The 26313-nt window shown below is 39.9% G+C and overlaps 1 protein-coding gene across 2 annotated transcripts in view; it reads right to left on the bottom strand.

The window, feature by feature from the left end:
• Positions 1-485: 485 nt before the first annotated feature.
• The window catches only part of GPC6 (glypican 6), a 726194-nt gene continuing 700366 nt past the window's right edge, over positions 486-26313 (bottom strand). For both annotated transcript variants that reach the window (XM_066176351.1, XM_066176350.1), the window contains 3 exons: positions 14856-14992; positions 5807-5982; positions 486-5370 (listed from right to left, as the gene is read on the bottom strand). In XM_066176351.1, coding sequence (XP_066032448.1) covers positions 5168-5370; positions 5807-5982; positions 14856-14992 — 516 coding nt within the window. In that variant the 3' untranslated portion in view covers positions 486-5167. The remainder of the gene's footprint in view (positions 5371-5806; positions 5983-14855; positions 14993-26313) is intronic.

Below are 26313 nucleotides of genomic sequence, written 5' to 3'. Positions count from 1 at the left end.
AAATGAAAACTTCATGTTACTTTGCCAAATTACCCTCAAGTGATTGGTTGGTTGTATTGGTCAGCAGATTTGAATAGGACAGACTGTTGCAAAACGTTCTGACTAAATTAATTTGAGACCATCACTCTTGTCCGATGTTAGAACTTCATTTTAAAAATGAAAGTTTTTCACTCTCCATATGTCTCCTATACTGTTTTACAGAGGAGCAAATTGTTACTATCATAACATTTATCCTTCACATACCTTGTAACCATGGTACTCTGGTCTTTATCATTATTTTATCCAAAAAGGGTCATAATTACACATATTAATATAAACCTCACAGTCCATCTGAGTAGTTGTAATGAAAACATTGCCATGCTCAGTGCATCACCTGCCCTATTTTTCTAGAAAGTAGGCATTGATAAGTCTATTATGTTTTGACAACATAATCTCAGTACTGACACTAAGACTTAGCCTTTGACTGCTGAATTTCCCTTTAAAATTATGGCTGTTTTCAATTTTATGTAGTATTCCACCACTGTTAACTCTATCCATTCTCCTCTAGCAGGTTTGAACATTTGTGGTTTAATATAGTAAACATCATTTTGTGGTCTCTGAAATGTGGATTTCTTCTTAATATCCATAATGAAATCTATAGAAACCTGCATAATAATTCTATAATTTTCTGTATTCAGTTTGAATGGGTTATCTTTGGAAGCAAATTAAAAACAAAAACCACAACTTGCATCAGTGCTGTAATTTATTTTTTATGTTGAAGTAATAAAAGTTTCAGTGAATAAGTATAGTTACATTTGATAATGATTCAGAATCAGTTAGTAAACTGAAGGCAACTGCTGCCTGCTGAGACACTGCACACAGAGTCCACCTCCCAAGAACAGCTCCAACTCACAGAATCACAGAATCACAGAATGGGTCAGGCTGGAAGGGACCACAGTGGGTCATCTGGTCCAACCTCCCTCCTCAAGCAGGGTCATCCCAGAGCACATGGCACAGGATTGTGTCCAGATGCTTCTTGAATATCTCTGGTGAGGGAGACTCCACAGCCTCTCTGAGCAATCTGTGCCAGTGCTCAGTCACATGCACAGTAAACCCATTTTGCATGGAAGCAGCTCAAACTGGTTCACACATCTGTGGGAATCATTCTACCTAAAAATTCCATAGAAGTGGAATAATTTGTGCATCTGAGACTCAGATTTTCTGAGCTTTCCACGGACAGAGGTCTATGATGCCTCTTAGGGAACTGGGATAAACCAACGCTTACCAGAACACTGAGGCACAGTTTCCTTTCCTCTTCCTCTTTTGCAGGAAATCTCTATCCTCTTTTTTCATTTTTTTTCTGATTATCTTTTTTGTTGAAATGTCTAAGTTTGGCCAGAGTTCAGGTAGTCTGCACTGCATTTACAGTACTATGTATTGTACTCAGTACTACAGTACTGAGTCATCAGTAGAAAAATCTGCAGTAAAATGAACATATAAAATTTGGGGATGATGCAAAAATGGTATTGAAATCAGTTATTATCGGAAAGAAAAAACCTCACAGGGGTCTACAGCAATGGTTATGCAATTATTTGCATCTAATTTTTAATTAGCCTCCACTTTAAAAGAACATTGCATGTGAAGAACTTCTAGATTGCACAGCATAGAGGGTTTACACAATCAAAGACTTTTCCTTAGGATTTAGCTCCTTTTTCTTGAACATGTAATTGTCTTCTTTATAATTTCTTAATTTATCTGCTGCTAAGAGAAGAGAAATATTTAAATTGTGGCACACCAAAAAATAACCTTAGAGGAAGAGCTATTAGATGCAAAGGATGTGCAAATAGAATAATGAGAAATTATGTAGATTCTCGCATTTGTGAACATGAATGCTTTTTCTTTTCTCTCCTTCATTCCCAATTTCATTTTCTCTGTAGATTTAATAGCTCTCTTAATCTCAGAAAAATGCTATGTATGAAGAGTGTATTCAACCTTTAGGGACTATTAAAGAAATGTATACACAGTGCTTCATGCAAAGGCATCTCCATCTCCTGACAAAATACCACCATGCATAGTAGGAAAATAAGAGGAGAAATAATCATGTGGAAGACATAAATTTCTGGCAGAGCTCCCTCAAGAATCACATTTTGGAAAAGATTAAGCAGGTGTGCTGTTTGAGGTGCAGTTTATAAGATCCAGTTCTAGACGAGCAGGGCAAGCTCCTCCAGTGACGAGCACCTTCAGTGAACCCCTAGTTCTTAGGGATCCCTCTTATTCCTTGTCCAAAAGTCCATGGAGGTCTGCAAATAGATGAGAGCACCCTGGACACACACCTTGGCTGCACCAGCTGAAAACAGTCATCAGATCACCTACATGTGGACAGAGGCTAACACAAAAACCTGATGAGTCTGCCAGCTCCTTCACTAGCAGTGTGGAGCAAGTACAACAGAGGACTTGCATCAGAGGGCTTGGACATTTTTGCCTGTCAATAAGCTTTCAGATCCAGTATAATCGGATGGAAATAGAATCAGTTACCACTGAATAAACACACAACTGGAGAAATCAAAATCAAACTTCTCCTGAAACAAAGTTGCTGAGGATGTAGAAAGGATGTGGATATGGGTAGAAAGAGATGGATCAGGGAAGATTTTTAAAGGGTTCTCCTAGTAGAAAGCTGCATGCGCAAGTACAGAAAAAAAATTAAAACAAAGACCTTCTGCTTGATACCTGCTGTACCAGTGCAAGAGAAAAAGCCTATGAGAATTGGGTTAAACTTCCCAGAGACAGTAAATGCTCAGTGAGAAGATCTGCTCCAGGGGGAACGTTTCAAGAAGCAGGAAGCATTGCTATGGCCCTGTAAGACCTGTGTGATCTGTACACTTAGAAAGTGACATACTAATCTGGGCCCAGATGAAGAGACCACCCGTCAGGGACAGGGTGGATGGGGCCCTGAGCAAATTTATCTAGTGAATGGCATCCCTGCCCATGGCAGAGGGGATGGAACTAGATGCTCTTTAAGGTCCCTTCCAACCCAGACCATTCCGTGATTCTATGATTCCATGATTCTATCTATCATCATATTTCAAAGTAAACAAATGGGGAAGAAAAGGAATTGAATACAAGTGGCTCAAAACCTATGCTTTTTGTTATTAGACATAATATATAAATAGATTGTAAATACTTTTTGGTAAAAGTGCTTAAGTATACTTTATTCTAACGTGCTGTGTGTTTTCTATTTTAATTTCATGCCTAAATCAATAGCTAATTATAATTTGACAAGAAAAAGCAATTGCAATGGATACGATCTACCCGCTCTGCTGTTAAATTGGAATGTGGTTGGCTGGCTTTATAGTGTTACCACAATTTGTGTATACCATTTCCAGAGTCAACGTAAGAATCAGGAAGTAAATTTCTGGCAAATCATTTCAACACCATACAGAATTTCCCCAATAATTCTTTGTTTGTGGTTGATAGAAGAAGGAAGATTTTGATGTCTGATTTTTTACACACATTTGTCCAGGATTTAAACAGCTTCCATCTTGGGTTTTATGACCAGATGCAAATTAGGGAAACTCTATCCCAGACCATAACCATTTAGACAATGATTATTGAAGCAATGTATCCTTGAAGAATCTGAAGTACAATTACCATCACAATTAACATCCATGTCCTCTAGGCCTATCATACAAACTCACATGCCCCCCCTTCCCCCTCCACCAAATACACACATATGAGACAGGTTTTCTCCACCAACCTGCAAACTTGTTAGGAAATGGACAACTGGATATGTAAAAAATTCTCTTCTTTGATTTTCATGCTCACCAGTCATTAAAGGTTACTTTTCAGAGCAGCAAAAAAAAGAAGAGTTGGTTGACTAAATATTTTTTTTTCTTATAAAGAAGTGTCAACCCTGAGCTTGTAATTAAGAAGTTAAAATCTGTGATTTATATATATTTATATATATAAAAATAGATGATCATACTAAGACTAAAAAAGTGAAAGAAATCTCCATGTCAGTACTATATATTTGTTTGATCTGAAATTTTGTAGAAGAATTCCTTGTGACACTGAAATTAACTGATATGAAAGATGTAGTTAGGTGTTTGATCCGGTTGCTGTTAGTCTATTAGAGAATTGCTGTCTTGGTAGGGTAATGGACATAGAACAAAAAGTTCTAATCGATGTCAGAACAGTAACAAAAAAAAAAAAGATTACATCACAAGAGATTATTTTCTGTCTGAACCCCTGAGGGGTCAAGAGCGTTGTTTAACATTACCATCATGGCTGGTGAGCTCACAGTGGTGAGCTAAGTGGAAAACTGTGACAATTCTATAACATGGATAAATCCTAAAAGAAACTAGGTGAAGTCGTGCTACTACTCATATTTTTACTGGGCATTAAGATTCAAATCCTAAGCAACTGTAACATGACATTCTGAAGTTAGTGGAACTACTACTATACTAAAAGATAAACTTATTTTTCAGCTTCTCTACCTTCATACCAATCTGATGTGGTTGGCAGATGGAGTGCAAGACTTTCATTTTTGAGACATAATTTTTTAGTGTTGGGGAAAAAAATTCAGCCTTCCTCCCTTTAACAGTGATCATTCTGATGACCTGAATCATCCTATAAAAGTTCCTAAAGGAAACCTGGCTGTCAGTGAAGAGTGGTTGCATTTTTTTATTCCTTTCTTGTCTTTTTTTTTTTTTGTTTTTGTTTTTGTTTTTGTTTTTGTTTTTGTTTTTGTTTTTGTTTTTGTTTTGTTTTGTTTTGTTGATATTCTGTTGAAATGCAGCAGCCTTGAGTCAGGCTTGATTCAGAAAGAAAACTTTCCTGGTTTCTTCCCCCCTCTTTTTTCTCACTGGGGAAAAACACATACTGTAAGATCCTTTTTCCCTTTTGCAGCATAAAAGGAAATGAAGCTCAGAAAGTCTCCTGTAATAAAGGATTGAGAAAGAATTCTCTCAAGAGTGGATATTGTCTTCAGAGATATCTGAAAAAAGCAGGAAGCAGTTCAGTCTGGCACCTGGTACTCTTTGGAAAAACTAAAATGGGAAGCAGGTTGCAATACTGCTGTCTTGTAGAAAACGGCAAGTGTTTGGGGCATGGTCCATTGTCCAAGAGTATAAGAAAAGAAGAAAGTTGGCTGTTTCTGTAGCTAAAACAGTTTCTCTGACGAGATCCGGGATTATCTCCACTGTCTCTGCAGTACGAGACTGAGGAAGATGACGAGCAATGTCTGCAGTGACCAGCCGGGCTGTGTGGCTGAAGCCTCCACCTCTCTCCGGTCCGAGTCGACAGGCGGTGCTTCAGTGGTGACGAAATCAAACTCAGTGGGACAGATGTCATCTGTGCAGCCACTCCCACTGCCTGAGCCACTGGTTTCATCACCTGGCACAAAGGAGTGAGGGAAACACTGTGAGTGCTATAGGTTACAGCTTTCTTCCCTTTTCTTCCTTCCACTTGGCACCCCAGTCGGGATGAACACGTTGGGAATGAGGAAGTGTTGGTGGTGCTAAATTTCATTCAGTAAAGCTTCCAAATGAAACCCACTGTGACTTAATTAGGTGATTAAATGCTCTTCTGAAAAAAGGATCAGACTGCTGGCATTATGGAAAGCCTTCAGTGTCTGGATGCATTAAACATGAAGATAAGGAAGAGAAGCTAAAGAAACAATTATATAACTGGAATTTCATGGAACAGAAAAAGACTTTTTATGTTGTCAGCAGCACAGAGCACAAAGACCACAGAAAGTCATTGCAACAGAGCCAATTTATAAATGTGTTCCAAAATTACAGTTATGTAATGACAGTTAATGGTTTCTTACTCGTATCCTGGAAGTTGACATCATTCCCGTTGTATGCGTTCTTCAGTTTGTTAGTCATGACACGTAATGCCATGATTTGTTGTCTAATGAAGGTGTCTGGCCTTGTGATGTCCACATCTACTTCTGGATTGTTGATCTGGTTGGTCAAGCCATCGTTCATAATCTCAGGCAAGTATCTGTACAGCAGAATGAAAGATTAGCTTGAGATGCAGTAATTCCAGAAATACAACTCTGTGCAGTAAATGATGTGCTAAGGAATTCAATGTGTGGTTCTTAAACAGATCCATTAAAACTGTTTTAAAAATATAGTTTGAAATTTTACTGACCCCGAAAGATCTCTTTAGTAGTACAGCTGCATGGGGAGCAGAAAGGATTTAAGTTTTTCAACCTCCTAACTCTCCATATACTTTGCAGCAAGAGCAATGACTGTGTGAACTATGGAAAAGGTTCACAAGCCAGCAGTAAGTCACCACATATTCATATCCTATGCTGACATGAATGGCTGCACACTAAATTAAGCATCTAACAGTGCATTCTGCTGTTTTTATTTCTTTCTGCTTAAAAAATATGAAGTCCTTTGTTGTATATAGCATATTTGTTCTGAGACAGTTTAGAAGCCTATCTTGAGGCATTATGGCTTTCCTAGTTTAAAAGGGCACTTAATTTTCTTTTCCAATTCTTCCTTGCATCTCTTTTTTAGATGACCATGAACAACATCTCCAGCCTACATAACATCCAGACCCATAAAAAGCATTATAATTTTACCAAACTCCAGAATTCTCTTTGATTTGATCATTATTCCTTTAAACCAGGCTATGCTTGCATGTCTTGTGTATTTTGTGGCTAACATTTAAGGTATAGCATTTCCTATCCATCCACAAATCTGAATCTTTTATTCGGGCTCGTACCTCATAATTCCTTGATTACTGCAGCATTCCTTTCTCTGACCTTGACTAATGCAGTCCTAGGCTGCTCACAGGCAGCAAGCATGCTTTTGCACATCTTCCCCCTGCAAAAAGCAGCCCATGTCTCCAATCATCCTACAGTAAAAATCTCCATTACCCTTTGTTAAAAATGCACTCTTTGTCCCCTGCTGCTCTTTGTCCTCAGGAAACTCTCCTTGTAGGCATTTGCAAAGCTACATTTGTTCCTGCTTCGAATTTCTGTTAAAAATTATCTGTGCATTTTACAGCTGCCAGGCTGAAAAAGGGTTGAAATTCTTTCTCTGTGCTGGCATGTTACCCAGAGAAAATAGTGTATCACAGCTTCCCTCTGCTCTCTTGTCTGTCCTTACATACTATCTTTGTCTCATATTTAGGCTGCAAGGGATTTTGGGCAGATCTACCCTTTGTTTGCATTCTTTATAAGGATTTGATCTATTTTGTAATTAGTTTGCACACCAGGCTGTCCTGTTGATGTTTGTGGGACTCCTTGTGTGGGTATGTGCTCAGACAGTAAGTAATGATAGCACAGTCTAGCCTACTAATGACAAACTTTCATGATGCCTGGTACCAAATATAGTTTGAGAGTATTTCATGTCACTCTCACTTGTGCGTGCCCAATTCTCTACCAGCACTGAAGTTTGGCGTTGATGATAGTATTGTTCATTTTGGTCTGGAAAAATAAATGTTTCTGAAAATTAAATGTGAAAGTAAGGGATATAAAAGGACTTCCTCTGTTGAAGTCATGGTGAAGGGAAAAAAACTCAGCATTGCTTCTGGAGGTTTACAAGACAACAGATGCTTTGCTGCACCAAGGAAGGGCTTAGTCTCAGCGTAATGGGTCCTTGCTTTGCAAGATGAGACTCATTTGCCAGCAGTGGCCTTTGAAGGCTTACATGAGAATAATTCTGGGGGTGTGTGAACATCTAAGAACCAAACATGATTGCCAAAATACCCAGCCTCAAGCTGCATGTCCTGTTGTTTCACTAGTACCATGATGAGAAATAACATTGCTGTGGGGATCCCATCCAGACTCCTGTGGTCAGATTTACTATGGTGAGGACACAGAGCTACCTACCTCCCCCAGAGTATGGAAGACTGCAGACCATGGTGTTATGAATCACTAAAGACAGAATAGGAAATAATTCTGCAGAGCTGCCTGGAGGCAGTAGGATGGAGACCTTGGCAGGCAGGGATGCTCTGGACTGCAAAGGAACAGCATCTCCATCTGTCACACGTCTCTACAAATGAAAGGGCTGCTGTAGATAAATTATTCAGCCTAGTAGTAAATCAGCGATTTCATGGTGCAGTTGATTAAAAAAAAAAAGCAAGAATGTAAGAATTTAACTACTGGCTCAGAGAGGATGACTGTCTTGCTCCATATCCTGTCCATGATGATGGCTATAGCTGTTAGTAGCTGCAAGTGAACTGAAATTTCTAAATATTTATGTGGATTGCTTTCCTTGTTTATGAAGGGTTAGCAGCTCTTTATTGCAAGCTGTCCATGAGAAGCTAAGGATAGCTCTGAAGGGCAGCTCACAGACTTTCTTTGATTGATTTCTGTTTGATTTCATTTTGTCTTACCATCAATAATAAAAGAAGAATATACTGACTTAAAGCAATTCGGGAGTGCTCTGATGTGTGCATTTCATGAAGGTTCTAATTTTGCAGTGTGACTAGTGTGCATCTCATGTCCTTCTCAGGACCATCTAACTTTAAATGCGGCAGCCCGTTCAGTAATTTTGCCAGACTGCCACACACCCTGCTTTATCTGCCCAGGATCTGTGATCCCCAAAGGGTTCCTGGGAAGTGTACCTCACTTAGATGTGTAAGGGACATGGACTTGATGTAGGTCACAATAAATCCATGGCCTTAATGCTGCCTAACAGTTAGTTGGATTCTTAAATTCCCTAGGCATTTAGAACATAATAGCAAAAGAATTAGAAAGGCTGAAAATTAACCTTTAGGTTTACACACATCCCAAATCCTGAATGTTCAAATCCAAGTGTCTGTGCATAAGCAGCGTCCCATTTTCACCAGACCGAGCCACCACCAGATCCAGTCACAGCTAGTCAGGAGTTTATTCATCAGTGGAGCAGGCACAGCTGTTAGAGTCCCATGTGCCTTTGGCCAAATGACTAGTTCATTATGTTTCGTCTTCTGGGATTTCCTTGCATAAACACAGACAGCTGGTGCCATTTGAATGCTCTTACTTATTCCTCCTCTTCTTGTCACTAGGTCTGAAAGGTGAGCTCTGAAAGGTGAGGTTTTCTGAATCATACCTGCAGGCTTGAGGGGGAGGTCCTGGACATCTGGGGCATCTAGAGTTATAGTGTGTGTCTTTCTTTAGGCAGCTGAATTGAGTCTTGAATGCCACTTTAGCCACAGGGTTGTAGGCTGTTTGGTGTCATGCTGCCACTCCAGTAGGGTTTGAATATCCCATAGATATTCAAGGATCTAATTTCCCAGTTCCATGAAGGTGTCTTGACTACTTAGACCATCTTACATAGCAGTAGGTAAGTGTGTTCAGGCAGCTGAAAACTGCCTCTTTGAGTAGACTGAATGGATATTGGTGCTTTTAAAAATGTTCAAGCAGTTTTAGCCCAGGCTCTGGTCCAGAGGGGAGGCAGTGTCCTGTGTCACACTCATCCCAGGTGGCCTAGAGAGCCTACAATGATACTGCAGCTACAGGGGCAACACACTCCTTATTGTCTCACCCCATATTTAAGTACCTGAATCTACATGTTTGAATGTGTAACTGGGTTCTGCCCTCATTTTTGAACAAGTTCACCTGCTTCTTTGGGAGGGGGGAGGGGAAGAAATCAGAAAAGTCTATATTGAATGAAATATCTTTGGATAGTTTTCCTTTCTTTAAAGGACTGATGCAGATATGGGAACATGGAGCCCAAGGTGTTTTGTGAGTGACAGCCTTGGAGAGGCAGCCAGACACATGTTCTGACAAAAGCATTTTGATGTGTGTGGGGTAGGGTCAAGTCGCACCAAATAGGAAGCCATGTCTTGGGACTGTGATTTGACAGAAGATTTGTTGCTGGCTGGGCAAAGTTGCTGAACACAGCTGCTTTTGCTGCAGTTCTATAAGTTGAGACACCCTCGTGAATTTTAAGCTTTGCTGCTGCTTCTGCTCCCATTAATGATCTATCTGTAGGCCTAGTCATTACAAGAACTGGATGCCCATTATAAATGAAGAGGAGTGCCAACCTGAATCAGTGTCTGTTCTTTGCATCCTCCTAGCAAAGAAAAAAAAAAAAAGAGAAAAGCTAGCTTTCTTAGCCCTCTGAGTATAGAGAAGCCGAACAGTACTGTTTGTTTCTGGTGTTTGCTCCTTGTTCAGCTATGTCAGGATTTTAGTGTAATTTACGTTGTTTTCTAAAATATTAATGCTTTCTTTTCCTCTTAGCCTTTCCACAGTTCTTGCTTGTCTCAGCAGACACAGCAAAGATGTCTTTTGGCACATAATAGCCAAGTACCACAAAGCCTATTTAAAACCACTTCTCTTTCCCCCCTCACTTTTTTTTTTTTTTTTTTTTTTTAGTTACCCATTAATGTTCCACGGTGTCTGCTTCCTTTTCAAGTCTAAAAATGATTGATGAATCTTTCAGATCATATATATAAAGCCTGTAGAGTTGACACCCCCCACACATTAAAAAAAACCCAACCAAAAACAAAAGGAGGAATCTTCTGATTTTTAAAAAGAATCTGTCTTAAAGGACAACATTCTCCACATTTTGCTGCCACAGCAGCTGCTTACAGCACAACTGAGGCATGCCACCTAGGCAGTACTGGAGTTATTCCAGGTGCACAGAATTGTAGGCAATAGAGTACAAAACACAGCGCAGGCTTACTCAGGCTGGACTGGGTTTAGACAGTCACATCTGGTCCAAAAAGATAAGTGCAGTGGAAAATTGGCTTGTTTGGCTAACTAGAACACCACATCTGATTCTGTTTGCTCAGGAGGTAATCCCCATAGGATTTTCAGTTTGGTTTTTTTCCTCCATCTTGGAGAAAAGCTTGAGAAGACTCAAGGAGAGGGAGAAAATGCCTCACCGCCAGTTTGTTGGAAGACACAAAAATAAACTAGAGCCATGAATTAAGAATGGGCAGTTACTGAGAAGTGGTTTATTCCCACCCTCAGTAGTGGTGCTAATTAGTTATCTGTGCCTACCCCCAGCGAAAGGACACTCAAATCATTGTCGCCGCAAGCTTTGCTGGATAGCAGTGAGCAACTTTCTCAGGGCAAACACTGATCTGGTGAGTCTTTCTTTCCACCTGAATTTCACCGGAAATTAAAAGCTCCCTGCCACAGAAGTAGACGCTCCCACGTGTGGCAGGAGAAGAAAAGAATGTCAGGACAGCTGAGAATCTATCCTGTGTTTGCTTTGGTGACATACCTTGTAGTTTTGAGCTAGATACTGAAAATCACAGTGTCCATTTTTCCTTTTATTCCTTACCTTTCTCTATTTTTTTCTCTTGTTTTATTTTTTTGTCTCATATATCATTCTATTTCTTCTTCTGTTTGGAGGAGTCATAGGTTCATTGTGGAAAGGAATGCAGGTCTCATCTATTCCATGGATTACAGCTTTTCAGAGCTAAGACATTAATAAGTCTGTAGCCCTGGTGAGCGTGAGCACAATCTCTCAGATGCTTTGGTTGGAATGAGCTGGCTGAGTTGGTTGGAGCAATTCAAGGTTATTCTCCTGAACATCAGAGGGATCCAGATTTGGTTGCTGTTCTTACTTCAATAAAAGTCATATTTTCAAGGACTAATACTTTGGACTTGGTTTAAGTCCTAATGTCTGATTTTCTATCATTTTTGGGAAGATTTCTTAATTTCTGAAGAATACCTCTTAGTGTAGATGCCATCAGCTGTTGTTAAGAGTTTAACTGCATGTAGGGAGGGAGGTAAATTTTCGAAGTTTGATCCTAATGTTGTTTTTTAGATCCTAAATAGCTTTCAGAAATCTGTCTCTGCACAGCTGGCAGAAGATGTTAATTCTTTAAACATAAAATTATGTTCATGTTCTTTTGTGAATACAAATACGATGGAAAAATCCTGCTGGGCATCTCTCGAAAGGGCACTTTGTCTGAAGTAGCTATTATTATTACCTTTAATATGGATTTTTCAAAAAAAGATATTCATCCATCTAATAAATATTTTCTCATTTCCACAGCATTTGGTTTCTACGTGATGTGACCTGATTAAAACTGTTCTTTGTACAGGATCAGCAGAGAGCCAAGTGCACCCTTCCAGAACACCAAATGGATGACTCTGTTACCCCATGATTACTTGTGAATTGGTGACCTTCAGCTGGCGACCTGGTGTCACTGTAAATTAATCATGGCAGCAAAGTGATATTTAGGGAGTGTAATAACCACAAATGACCTTGGTGTAATGCCTCTCTCAGGAGAAAGCCAAGCTCATTCTCTGTGATCTCAGGTTTGTAACTCTTTTCCCCTGTAAAAGCAGCATCAAAAGGTGATGTGTAAAGTGAAACATAAGGCATAATGACTATCTGGCAATTTGAAGTTTCCAATTCTTTATTTCAAAAAAGGATATGATAAAAACCCCGGCAATAATTTCCTTTCCCAGTGGTAGCCAACACCATGTTGTCTTCTCACTTACAGTATTAATGTCTAGGAAAACAGGAGGTGGCTAAATTTCCTTTTTTTTTCTATCACAGGTTTTTGTTATATTCTCTGGAATTCAACATGCAGCTCCTCATATTGCACAGGGGTACCTATGACAGCTGACACAGTAAACACAGAGATATAGATATATATATATGAACACTAGCCAGATTTTGCTATGCTCGTTCTTGTGAGCTAGTATTTGATATCAGATACTAATCAGTCTGATCAACGAAACCTTTATTTTTTTTATTGCTGCAGTAAAAGTCTTTGTCCAGCAGCCAAGTGGTGATTTTGCATTTAGAGCTAGTTATTTTCAACATTGTTTTTAATACTATTTCATATACAGCCGTGGCATTCTGTGGTGTTTCTCTGATTTATTACTATTGCCTCCACCTGAAGCATTTATTGAATTCTGTTACTAAGACTATGATGATACATTTCCTTTGTGAATGGATATTAAACAGAAAGGGGGCAGAGGAGGAGTGGCTGGACCTGCTGAAATCATATCTTCAGGTGATATTTTGAAGCTGTCACTCTACATGCAGTGAAACGTCTGTGTTCAATTACCAAGGAGATTATTAACAGAGGACTGCTCTTCCCTCTCCAGAACATTAATCTCAGAAGGCATCAGGAAAAAACCCAGGCTTCTGGTAAGATAAATTCTGCAAAAGAAGGGCGAAAAACTGTATGCATAAAATGTACCTCCTTAACTCCCAACAAATACGGAAGCTGTGCCAAGCCCTTCAGTGCAGGAGCAGAAGAGAGATTCCAAGTATTTGCCAGATATAGTGTGGGTTATGGAAACCAGGAGGAATAGATAGCTATTGAGAGATTTGACTGCTCTTTTGTAGAAAGAGTAGCACATATCTTCAACTGATGCATGCATCCTGATGTGGCTCATGGCATTTACTTGGGATGTCTTGAAACTCTGCTTAACTACTGGCAGTGAACTGGCCTGGGTCCATGTCTTTCAAAGCTCAAGAACAAGAAAGGATAAAACAGAGGAAGAGAAACCACACATTTTTATTTCTCTCTTCACACTGTTCCTTTATTATAATCCTGTAATAGCCAGATGCTACTCCTAGTATTTCTTTGAATCCCCAGGGCTTTCTCTGGATCTGGGACTTAGCAACTAAGCAGTGGCTCATGCTTTTGGACAGATTTGTTCACATGCATCCAAAAGTGGATTCAAGGGGCTAGCAGTCTCCCAAGCAGCCCCCTCCTCTTGTCTGTAAAATAAATTCCTTTGAAAGGTATGTAGTAAGGCTAGGAAAAAATGGTGTACATTCAGTGTGAAACATCCCCCTGCAAACTGTGCTCCTTATTAAAATGATCAGATGATGAGATGGTGGGGTGGGAGAAATCTATATATGCATCTGTCCATGTAAACATCCATGTAAAATGACACTGGACACATTTCTAAGTTTTTTTTCCAATGTTGTCTTATTTTCACTGTTTTTATATTTTACATGCTTGTCTCATTAATTTTTTTTCTATGGTTTGTTTGCTTGGTTGGTTGGTTGTTTTTTCTTTTTGTCTCATTTTTATATTCTGTCTTCATATGTATCTTCAGGTAAAAGAAAAATACAGATTCCAGTCCCTGAGTGCCAGAAATTGTCACTTCTCTTGAGATTCAGCTGTCACCAGACACTCAAACCTCTCCGCTCCTCATGTGTACCCAAAAGCACAGGATACTGCTGTGCACCTGAAACAAAGCCCCTGGCATGGTCCCTGAGCCAGTTTCTCCCCCTCTCAGCAGGGATAATCAGATCTTCTCCTCTGTCAGCTGATGAATCCACACTGGGACTTTAGGAGACACCTGCTCATCTGCTGGCTCCTGCTCTGCCACAGCCTGGGCCAAGTAAACTTCAAAATTAAAACACAGAAAACTCATCACAAGCAAGAGCAGATGACCACAATTATCTCTGAAGAAGTAACATAAGGTCAAATCTTCTACAGAAGATAAGTAGGAGTGCTACATTTATTCTCTGGTGGTTATTTTTCATTTTTTTGCACCCCCCCCTCCCCCCAGTAAATAGCCCTAAGCTTTGCCAGCCAATAACAAGTAGAGTTGAAATTCCAATTTCTGTTTCATCCCAGTATGATATCCCGAGAGTGCAATTGCTTCACAAGCTGTCAGTCCCAACACAGGGATGCTAAATGGACCTAAAGAGCTCTTTGAAATCTCAGTATAAATTATCCTTCTGGAGCCGAACCAATGCACATTTTCTGCCTTCACATGCTGACACTCTGTGCACATTTACCCTGACTCACACTCTGCCTTTAATGGCACTTTGACAATAAGTAATCTTGGCTAAAAGCTGCATGTGGACAATGACTTGTTATCTCAATTTCTGTTTCACCCTCATAAAGAGCTTTGTGAAATACCCTCAGTATCGTGATTGCCTCAGGCCAGATGGGGTTTTGGACCGGGTGGGGTGGAGAGGGGTCCACCTCACCTCGCCTTGGTGTGGCCATTCCAGCAGTCCTCCTCGACTGACGAACCGGCTGTCACCCGCTCGTCCTTGCAGATTGTGTAGGGCAAGGTTGACCAGAACTTTTTAGAGAGCTTTAGCTTTTCTTTAATGTCTGTTACCTGATTAAGAGACAAGGAGAGGGAAAGCAGATTAAAAAAAAACCCATCAGCCACGCTAATTATAATGTTAAACAATTCATTAAATTTGTAATGGTGATGATGGTGAAGGTTAAAAAACCTAAAGGTGCTAAAACTTGATTTCCTGCATCTTGAAAACAAGATACCCAGCATTTGAGTTCAGAACATACAAACAATCAAAGTCACCTTTTTCCACGGGCAAGACATTAATAAAAGCATGTTGCATCTTGTGCTTCCTAGTCTCGATTTATCTAAGGTTTTCTAAATATACACCTTTTTAAGAATTAATATGCCTCACAGTCTGCTGAATGTGAATTCAGTTAAACAATGTACATCAGATAAACCCGCCAGCTTGGTCGTGTCTTAGAAAAATATTATGTAGATGGCTACATGTGCAGGTTCTAAAAAAATGGTGCAGTGCTGAGCTGATGTTGAACTGATCTGAGATACAGGGGCTGAATACATTGCAGTACATTTGGATCTCAGTTACAGTGAGAAGTCATGCAGAGACTATATTCATCTTTGCTATTATGTGTAGAAAAATATCTGTAACTGAATGCAGAATCCACATGCAAGAGTTGTTGGGACAGTATCGAAACAGTTTCTTTACCTCATAAATTCCTTGAACAATAATTTAATTTGTCATGATTCAGGTGGCAAACAGGAACAAACTGAAATTCCAGCATCAACTTAATAAATAAATGCTCCAATTAAAATTTTATCAGTTCTTGTTTCGTGTATGGTATACTAGAGTGGAGAAATATACAAGAATAGATAGAAAAACAACAAAGGACAGACTACAAAGGATGAATGCTGCCACTGTTGTTCTTATGGAAACAGATGCATTTCACATTAACTTGTAATAGGATTTCGGGGAGCTTGTTGAATAGCTTTTAAAGGAAATCGCTAAGCTTTGTTCTTTAAAAAAACAAGAAATAAAAGCTCTCCATTTCTCCATTCAGTTTTGAGATCATCTTTTAGGTTGTTGAGGTACAATATTGTACTCAGCTGTTTATCTCTTTTATCTTTTTTTTTTTTTTCCAGGATGTGATAGCTCTCCTTGCAAAAGGCCTATGCTGCTTTGCCATGCTTAAACTCTGTGGAATGTCACTTTATAAGCCAGGAGACAGAAACAGCTGAGGTTGTTATTTCAGAAGCACTGTTTGAATTTTCATCCACAAGAAATAAGTAGGGCAGTATTTTTCTGTATGTGTTGTTGACAGTGTTTCTTGCCATGATAGACACCTTATAAATCTCCTCCACACCCCTTGCCAAGCTCTTGCTGCTTTGTTTTCACATGAGATACTAGTGGCATTTGCAAGCCTTTAAAGTCTCAATAGGGGAGCCCTGTCAAGCCAAAAAATAAATTCCAGTTTACAGGCTCTGAGCAAGGCTTTGGCAGAGGTGGAGACAGTCTCAGGATGCCTGCCCTTTCTCATGTCTTTGGTCCATGGGACCAGGGTTTCTGGGGAGACAGAAATCCCTCTTCTTCCCTTTCTGCCCATGCTGAGGGTAAAAACCCCAAGGTCTCTACTGAGAGAATGACCTCTCCTACAGCTAAGCAGCACAAGTTACTCAGTTAAACTGCCCATTGTCCACAGTGTGTAAATTCCTTGTAGGACACAGTGAGAATAGAGAAGTTCTCTAGAAAGTGTAAGGAAGAAAGATTATATGGTGGAGGATCTGCTAATATAAGTTTGGTGAACATGAAAGTCAAAGGAATAGATTTTCTAATTATTGCTTGTGCCTGGATAACTATTTACACAAGTAATCTGATTGATATTGGTGGTGAGTAATTAGCTTTCAGAGCAATAACTTCATTGCTTGCTGGAAGTTATGTAAAGCCATTCACAACTCAGATGTTTAGAGTTACATTCAGATTTTGCCCATATTCAGATTAGAGCTGGTGCTCTAGGACTTGCAGACTTCTGTTTTCAACAAGTGATTCAACACCAATTGGAAAGTGATTTTCCCCCCAACCCTTCTAAGGGCTGTAATTTGGTGTAGAAGCCTTTTATTTTCATAGAAGCCAGCAAAAGAATGGAGAGAGATTCTCACAGCTCACATGCTGCGCGTGCTCCCCAGATACTCCCTGAAAATCAAAACGGGGACTCCCATTCTGCAGCCTCTTCTGAAGATATTAAATGGTGTCTGCATTCTCTACAGTAGAAAACAAATAATTAAATTTCCTAATTTATTTAAATGAGATTATTTATTTATTTATTTATTTACTAATTTATTTAAATAAGATTTATTTCAAAAAGAATTTTTTTAAAAAAATTGTGTTAAGGAAGCACATCTGATAAAGTAAGATGGCTTTACTTTACTCAGGGTCGTTGGTAAACGGCAACTAATTAAATCTCAGGGCATCCTCCTGAAGTGTTATTCCCATTTTAGAACCTTAGGGGAAGCAGACATTTGCATGACTCACAAAAGGCAGCAATAGTAAAAATGACTACAGCTTAGGGAAAGGTTACCATTTACAGCCACTTGAGATGCCTTTGATTCAGGCGTATTTTAAATTTTTATGTCCTTCAGATATTTCCCTTCACAGCTATCTCCCACCTCACACCTTCCTATTGTATTATTTCACCACGGAGCTTTACACAGCTTGTGTGGACTCAGTCTGAAGTCTTGCCCTTTCTTGCTGCCTGACCAGACCTCTGTTAACCCTCAGTTTTTAGCACTGGATTTACATGTCTGTCTAACTGGTTCCTTGAACCTCATCCTGAAACTTTACGGAAGTGCAGTGTGGTGTCTGATGATGGCTTTGCTAAAGGAATTCTGAACACTGATTCACCTCTTTTATGGAGTAGCCTGATGGTCACCTCTGTGATATGAATGTTTGGGCAGGCAATGACTTTGGAGTACTTTTAACGTAACTTTAAATGCAGAATAGAATTAGGAGATATAATGCCTGCCATGACATGTTAAACTTCTGCTTGTGGATTTCAGAGGCTTCTATTCTGGGATCTTGTCAAGCATGACCACAGAAGTTCTCTTATTTGTCCCTATGGTTACACATGCTCCTCTGTACATAACTTTGATTGCCACCAGCATTTAAAAACTATGTAACAGATGTACACACCCTTGAAAATGAGACAAAACCCACTAAGGACTCAGTTAACACTGCTTGCCTGTGATTTATGAAGTCAGACTATAGTGTTCCCTAGTGACCTGTGGCCTTGTAAATGATTCCTTGGTATTTCCTATTCTTTGAATTAAAGATTAACTTTCAAGCTTGGTTAGGCTTCTGTGGAAACATTTAAATATGAGACATATGCAGTTTTGATATTTTACATGTTTTCTTTCCACTTGCTCTAGCAGAGATTTATAGGGATTAAGACGGCTGGATATCTTTGGCTGTAGCTAGCCTGATTTTCCCTAGTTATCTTCCTGACATGGCCTTGATATTATATTGAAATACCCATTTTTCAGCTACTTTGAAGGTATGAAACTTGTTCTGAATCACAATACTTTCTCATAAGAAAAAAGGTACAGCAAGAACCACGCAAAGACTTAAATTTCTAATCTATCGTGGACATAAAAAAATGGATATTAAAATACCCTTGTCTTGATCTATAATTGCTAACAGAAGAAAGGCATTACCGTGTAAGTGAGAAAAGTCAAATATTTGCATAATTTGCAAAGAGAATATATCCAGACTTACAGGAATGGTATAGCTACACACCCTACATTGAGAAATACAGTTTATTTTGTATTTTTGCCACTGACTTCTCACGCAACCAAGTCAGTCATGTATGTCATGCAGTTCCTCAGCAGAACTTGGAAGGGCACCCATGAGCTCAGTTTCAGGCCTACCAGCACAGGCTCAGTTAAAAGATAAATAAATAAATAAAGCTGACCGATGCTTCTGTCTTTACTCACCTTGCACGCCAAAGTCATGAAGCGAGTTAAAGCAAGCCCATCACTTTTGTAAGAATCAGACCCTAGAATTCCTGGCTTTATTTCAGGACATTTGGATACAATGAGAATTCAAAGAAAGTTTTAAACATACCATGTAAAAATAAAAGTGGTATTTCACCAGTTTCATAAAGCATGAAAGACTGCAGAAAGACCCTTGCTCGTGGAGCAGGCAGACAATTGCCAATGGAATCACTTTGGCTTAATTTCCTATGGAAGAATGCTTCTTTGACAGTGTGATAAAGTGTGCTCAGAAGCAACTGGGGATAAAAAGCAAATTTTAAATGTGGAGTCCCAAAAACAATTTTTAAAAAGTAAATTCTTTTTAATTTTTCTTTTTTCCTGCTCTGCCAAATCCTCCCCTGTCAAGACCATCTCATATTCCTTCCAAATTTATTGTCCCTACCGATATATTTCCTGCTTTCAAAGATAAAGGATTATCTAAGATAATATATCTAAGATATCAAAGATGCTAAAATTGTGTCCAAAGATGGTGAAATGCACACAAACCTGACATAGATTCAATGCAATTAATGAAATCAAATAATATGGAGTCTTTATGTTAAGAAGAAATGTTCCCCATTAACCTCACTTTCTTCTACCTGATGTTTTTGAATTGTAATTTTTCTTGTTCTGCAATTTGGAAACATTTTCCTTTCGAAGTGAAAGCAGCTTGCCTTTCTGTCAATACCTTCTCCTTGTGGATGCTCAGAGACATCTTGATGCAAAGTCCATTGAGAATTAAGTCATTATGACCTGGAAAAATGTACAAATGTTTCCAGTTGTTCACTGGAAGTGGCTTCTCTGGAGTACCAGGGTGCCACCCCAGATGTTGTACTGTGGGTTTACGTGGCAGCAAAGACACTTGGCAGATGTTTCAAGTGGCTGCATGTGATGGGGTGCTGTAATTTCAGGGACTTCAGGCCGTGTATGTAAAGTGTATCCTGCCAGTGTGTCGCACTGACAGAACAGCTAAAGACAGTGAGCGGAAAGAGGTCTGACATTTTGCCTCAGAGAATAGACATGAAAACAGCCATCACAAACCATGTTCGTGTCTGTGCAGTTTCTTTAGTCATAGACTCCTTTGCCCTTTCATTCACAAGCAACATTTAACTAATGCCACTTCATCGTTCTACACTATTTTTCAGTAAAAAACCAAACAAGTTTTTTGTTTGCCTGCTGCTTGCTTTGCCCTAGAAGTGTCTAAGACACCCAGTCACGCACTCAGCACCCTTGTAGTCTTTGTTAAAAATAATGTAGACCTTGTATAATGGTGGGCAGCTGGATAACGGATTTGTGGATATGGTCCTTGAGCACCTGAACTGCATGTGGAATTGTGAGAGGCATGCCCTTCATCATGGGCATGGCCAGGTAGGAAGAACAAACAGTTCACCACCCGTGATTTGTGTTCCGCCGTACCAGCAAAAAACTGTGCCAGACTTTCATATATCGATTTACGCCCATTAGGGATTTAATCTGAAAGCATTCTAAGACTAACAGCCAACAATTTGTTTAAAAGGACTAGGTTAGCAAGCACATATTATACACTGTTTCTAACTAAGTTGTTATGTTTATATATCTGCTACATGTGTGTCACAGTCAGGGCAAGAATCATGTCACAAGCAGCTTAGTATAGGACAGCTGGGTATTTTAATTGACACACAGTTTTCCTTGTAAAATGGGCCTAATAAAAAGCAGTTAACTAAGTTTTAGGGGCTGTCCCCCAAGAAAGATTTGTCACCTGTGTGTCCTTTGTTACTTCTCTCATCTTCATATAGATATCTTGGAGGCACTAGGAATTTATGTATAAGCAACTGAACTGGGCTCCCTCCATCTTCTCCAGCTATTTAGCTAAAGAGGATCTCTCTCAGAGGTTTTTTAAAGGCACCTTCGTTTCTCCACTGATTAGGTGTAGGGAGCTTAGGCACATATTTTTGTTTAGAATGGCTCATTAGGTGCCCAAAATTTCAATGCACTCTAGGTCCCTCAGTGAGGGTGACTTGCTTCGATTATAAAACAAGCGAGGCACAACTTTACCTGCTCTACATGGAAATTTTTTTTTCCCATACATTATGCATTTCCATGCTTTCTCACAAAATAAATTTAAATGCCAAGCAGTTGCCAAATCACCATGCCCTTGCCGGTGGATTATTTTCAGCTGTTTAAAAAGTGAGGCGTGTGCCACATGGACCCAGCAGGATTTGAGCATCGCGTTGCCCCAGCTTCCAGGAGCTCCCTGGATTTGGGGGCCCCTCGAGGTGGCAGTGTTGCTCAGTCTTTATGCTGCTGCCAGCCCCCCTCGGCACACCCGCTGTGTTTCCCAGAGAACAAGACCGTAGATTGTTCCGCTGAATATAAAACTGACAACCCTGTTATTTTAAACTCGAAAGTGACAGGCTGTTATTTTAATGAGGTCTGCCAGTGCCAAGGTTAACCAAAGCTTTATTTTCCCTACAAAACACTAAGGTTGCGGTTCTAAAAAGGGGGCTGTGAAATTTTATGGTTATTGATACTTTCTCAGGGCAGAGAAGTTCTGAGAATTTCACTCAGGTCTTCTTGCTCAACAAATGCTTTTTGGTTTTCCACTTTTTTTTTTTTTCTTTTTTTTTTCTTTTTCTTTTTATTTTTTTTTTCCCCTGGCTTTGTGATTTTAAATGGTCCAGAACTTTACCAATAACCGCCTGCTAATGATTCATGTTTCTGAATCTGCAGAAAAGCAGATGACAGCTCTTCTAATCAAGAGCTAATGCAGAATCCCAGTTATAAAGCACAAATGAGTACCTGGGAAATTTGTGAAATAAAACAAATGAGCCAGGTGACTTTACAAAGCAAGACTTTTCCCATCAGAGTATTTTAAAGTAAAATGAAAGAATATTTTGCTGTAATTGTCTCTGAGAGCTATCACCTCTTTGACAAGAAAAAGTTAAGGCCTTTAATAACTGTAAAGAATGGCTATTAACCTCCCTGAAATTCTCAGAATAACACATACATAAGTTCAGAGAGTTAGGGTGCATTCAGCTTCCACACAAACACTCATACACTTATTTATCTACATTCACAACACAATCCTCAGAAACCCAACACTGACTCACTTAAGTTTCTAGTGCCATTTGAGACACCTGCAGCGATCTGGGAAAGTCTTGTAATTTGTGATTTATATGTGACTGCCCAGGGTGCTGTCTTGGATGACCTAGCTGAATTGTGTTCCATTGAGCTTTGACCTGAAACAGGCATTTTAAAACAATCCAGGTTGCCTACTGCATGTTTTTCAGGAAAATAATTTGCAGGTCTGCATGAGGGCTGACATGACCTTGCAGAAGGCTCCTTGCCACCTTGTGGTCCAGAAATGCTGGTGTCACATCATATGTTTTCTGGCTCCAGGGGCAGGTGCCATTGCTTCTGTAGGGGCTAGACAGTCACTGCTCAGAGCCGACAGCCTTGTGCTCCAAAGGAGTACAAGCAAAGCAGAATGTGCCTTTGGCATTGCTGTCTTTCTGTGTTTTAACCATCACCTGGCGATGCTGCCTTCAGCAGTCTCCACTGCCCTGCAGAGAGTGCAATGTTGTCTCATACCATCAAATGCACCTTTCTTTCTTAATAAAAACACTGACATTCTTGCTCACAGGTAAGCAGAGCCTGACACAAAACTCCTCCCACGTTCAACATTCACTTTGTCTCTACAAAGGGCAGAAGTCTGTCCAGTGGTGGAGCAACCTTGGTCTAAATGTCCTTTCCATAAACGCGTCCTCCTTTCCATAAATGTGTCCATTTAAACTCTACACTTTGACCCCCAGTAAATAAAAACATTGATTTTGGAAGCTAGAAGGTACTGGAAATGTCAGTGCCCTGAAATGGAAATCTGTAGGACCTGAAGCAGCTTTCCCCTTCCCTGCAATACCTAGGAGCAGCGCTAAAAAGCTGGTCTATAAATCTGATTCAAGCAAATCCAAAGCACTCGGAGGAATCAGCTTTTTATTGCAGATAAGTATAAAAGTAGCAACAGAAATATGTTGGAATCTTAAAGATAAAATGCCAGAGGCTTTTCTGTGGCAAGGCTAAGCTGCTAAGCACTGATTTTTTTCTGAACAGTCCTTCATCTCTCCAAGCAAAAATGTTAATAGCTAATGTAAACAATTACTAATAGAGTCTTTCAAGTTTAGATAGACTTTCATTTGTCCTGGAAATATTCATCTGGGACCCGTAGTGAACTGGCTGTTTTTTCTCTTAAAACTCAAGGGTTTAAAAGGACCTGCATGTGTTACAGCAGAAAAATAGTTGAAGCCTCCCAAGAGCCATGAGAAGTGTACGATTTCAAAGGGCAGCAAGAGCTGGGATATGTCCTTTCATAACAGAGCAAGGATAATTGTACTTCATACTTGAAGTAGCCTTACATTTAACTTCACTTCTTCTAGTAGTTACTTCTTGACATAGTTCCTTTGCTTTCCAAACTGAAGAAGTTCTCAGTGGACTCTCAATGACTCAAAGCCAAACTTTTCAGGCCCTCTTATCCCAGGGGATCCCCAGGTCCCACAGACTCCGCCCAAGGGAGAGCAGATGCAGAGAGCAAGAAATTAGAACAGTGGAGTGCTCTTCTCCACATCATAATCTAGATTAATAATATTCCAATTATTAATATTCTATGGGAACACCCCAAACTTGCAGCTGTACCATGCAAACTCCCGCTTGTTCTAACCTCACGATTTATTCCATCCAAAATTATTGCCAGCTAGATTTCCCTCCCCTAACACTTCTGGTAACCAGTCATTCTCTTCTGGAGCTGGAGCTTGTTTTCAACAGCCTGAATATTTTCTTTCTGGATTATTTTAATCCAAACACATACAAATCTACATTATTACAAGTGGGGAATATATATAGTCAGGAAAAAATTAAAAGTCATAGAGGCTTTGTGACATTGCATATGCTCATTGTAGTTATGTTTAGTTTTGGGGTTTTTCTTTTGTCAAATTCTCTTTCCAGACTCTCCAAGGAAGATGCTACAATTTCGTTTTCAGAGTTGTTTTGAGGATGAGAAAGTTATCAACAAACTGGTGTTAAATCACATGCTAATATAAATTGTTAAAACATCTAAGTTCTAAGTGAAAATCACCAACTATTGAGAATGAAAATGGTAATATTTTCAGAGACACAAAGTTATGTAAAAAGATATTTCTGGCAGGGCAAGTAGGCTCAGCAGGGGAAGTGCTTATCAGAAAAACAATCGGAGTCAGAGAGAGCCTTGGAGTATCAATCTGCTTTGTCAATATACTAATGGCTTTCATTGCCTTCTCACTGAGCAGGAGACCTGAGGTGGAGTTGCACTCTCTTGTCCTTTTACAGAGGGTTAAATGCCCCAATTACTGGATCCTCACAGAACCACTGCACACAGCTCCCTCAGGGCTGCCAGGGACTCAGACATATGCAGACAGGAGATGTGGAGGCTGGGTGTGGGTCCAGCTACTTCTGTTGTTCAAGAAACACTCTAAAAGAGGGACAAAATTTAAGTCCAGATTGAAGTATAGCAAAGTAATGGGGTGTTCTCATAAAGCGGCAAAAGTCTAATGAAACTAATCGATTCCCTCTTTTCTGCCGTGGCCAGGTGGAAAGTCATGAATTCAGATATTCTTTCAAAATTGGTGCTCAATCTAATCCTGAATCAGGAAATGGGCCCCTTTTCTGGTTCTCTTTGAAGCAGATATGTGTATCTGGAGTCTCAGTCTGAGCCCTGTGACTTGGTGAGCAAGGTGAATTCAAGGTGCACAGCTCACCTCTGCCATAAACTCAATACACTGCAAAATTTCACATTTGTGAAATCTAATCTGAGCAATTTAAAGAGCAAACACTGATGGATAAGAATGAACACAGTTTCCAACACTTGAGGCATACTGTGTGAATTAGAATGAGTTCTCTCTCACAAAGAGTTTTTATTCCAAATAGAAAAATGAAGAGAAGAACGGAATACCACATATAGATGAAAAATAATCATATACCAAGCAAATTACTTGGAATCAGAGAGTCACTGGATAAGCAAAGCATTCCCCTACATCTCTAGTGCCTTCCTTACAATGAAAACTCTGTTTTCCCTTCTTGAATACTGCATCAGGTAAAAAGACTTCCCACTTCACCAAACACATCTACCTAACAGTAGTGATAATATGGCACAATTCAAGCTATATTTAAATCAAGCAGGTAAACACAGCATGCAAGTAGGCTTGGTGTTACTGCTTGAGTGTTTGTTGTGCCTTTTGGGCAGGCTTTGTAGATTGCCATCCATCTCCCTGCCACCACAGGCATGCTGCTGGCATCTGGGAACTCTATGCCACCACACTGCTGAGGGGGACACACCACTTTCTGGATGCTGCCATGGGAAGAGGCCCCGAGTCAAGAAGAAGGTGTGTATGTAAACTTGATTTTGTCTTTTTTTTTCTCTCACTTTATTTTTCTCCACAGGTACTGACTTTCTTTCTGTGTTTGCACCTTCCCCTTCCATTTTGTGCTAATGCAAGAGGCCCTGGCATCACAAAGGCTGTAGGGGGAGGACAGGCTGCGTGGTTCTGCCGGGACAAGGATACTGTCACTGGGATATTTCCAAATACAAATGGAAAATGGGAATGCGTCTGTTCTGCATCTTCTGCTGTGGGCTGTGAGGGCAGGGTGGGTGGTAAAAGAAAAGCTACAGGACTCGAAGCAATCATTTTGCAATGGATAGCAAGTGAATCATCTCACAGAGAAGAGTAAAATATTCTTGTCTCATTCTTCCCTCGAAGCCTGGGCGATCCCGCCTGTTCTTCACAGCTGTCTCTGAGAACAAACAGGTACCACCTCTGAGCTGCAGAGCTGCCTATAGCTGGCAGGCAGCCTCCTGCCAGTTACCTCTCTTGATGGAAGCAAGTAGTTGGACAGAAGATCGATGCTTCCTCCTCTCACGCAGAAGCTTAAAAGCAGCCCAGCTCTTGTGCCAGCCTCCTCATGATGGAGTCAGCTGTGCACTGGTTATTTGTTAGGTTTTTTTTTCCAAAGTGCCTACTCCACCTTTGTCTGCTGATGCTTTTCAGCCACACCAGGCGTTTGGTGATCACAGGTTGTGCTCCCACGGTCAGGAGTCTATCATAAAAATAATGGCATTATAAAAGAAATGAGTGCTGCAGTTTATTTGCCACCAAAATCTAGAAGCTTTGAAATCCATGTTTCAGGGGATTTAGTAATAGTCACAAAAACTGGAAAACTGGATTTGTTTTACTGTAAGAGTGAAGACTGCAGATTTTAAGAAAAGCACTTTCAGAGGATTGGGAGTGAAAAAATCTAGAAAATTTGCAGTTTTGTCTATGAAAATAGCTCCAGAGTTCTTGACAGTGTAGTAAAAAACTCAAAATGGAAAAAAA

The sequence above is a fragment of the Chamaea fasciata genome, unplaced genomic scaffold (assembly GCF_029207755.1).
Source record: "Chamaea fasciata isolate MVZ Bird 193981 ecotype frontalis unplaced genomic scaffold, bChaFas1.0.hap1 SCAF_2, whole genome shotgun sequence".
NCBI classification, from domain to species: Eukaryota; Metazoa; Chordata; class Aves; order Passeriformes; family Sylviidae; genus Chamaea; species Chamaea fasciata.
Note: the sequence above shows the minus strand (reverse complement) of the source record. Positions and strands in the feature narration are given on the sequence as shown.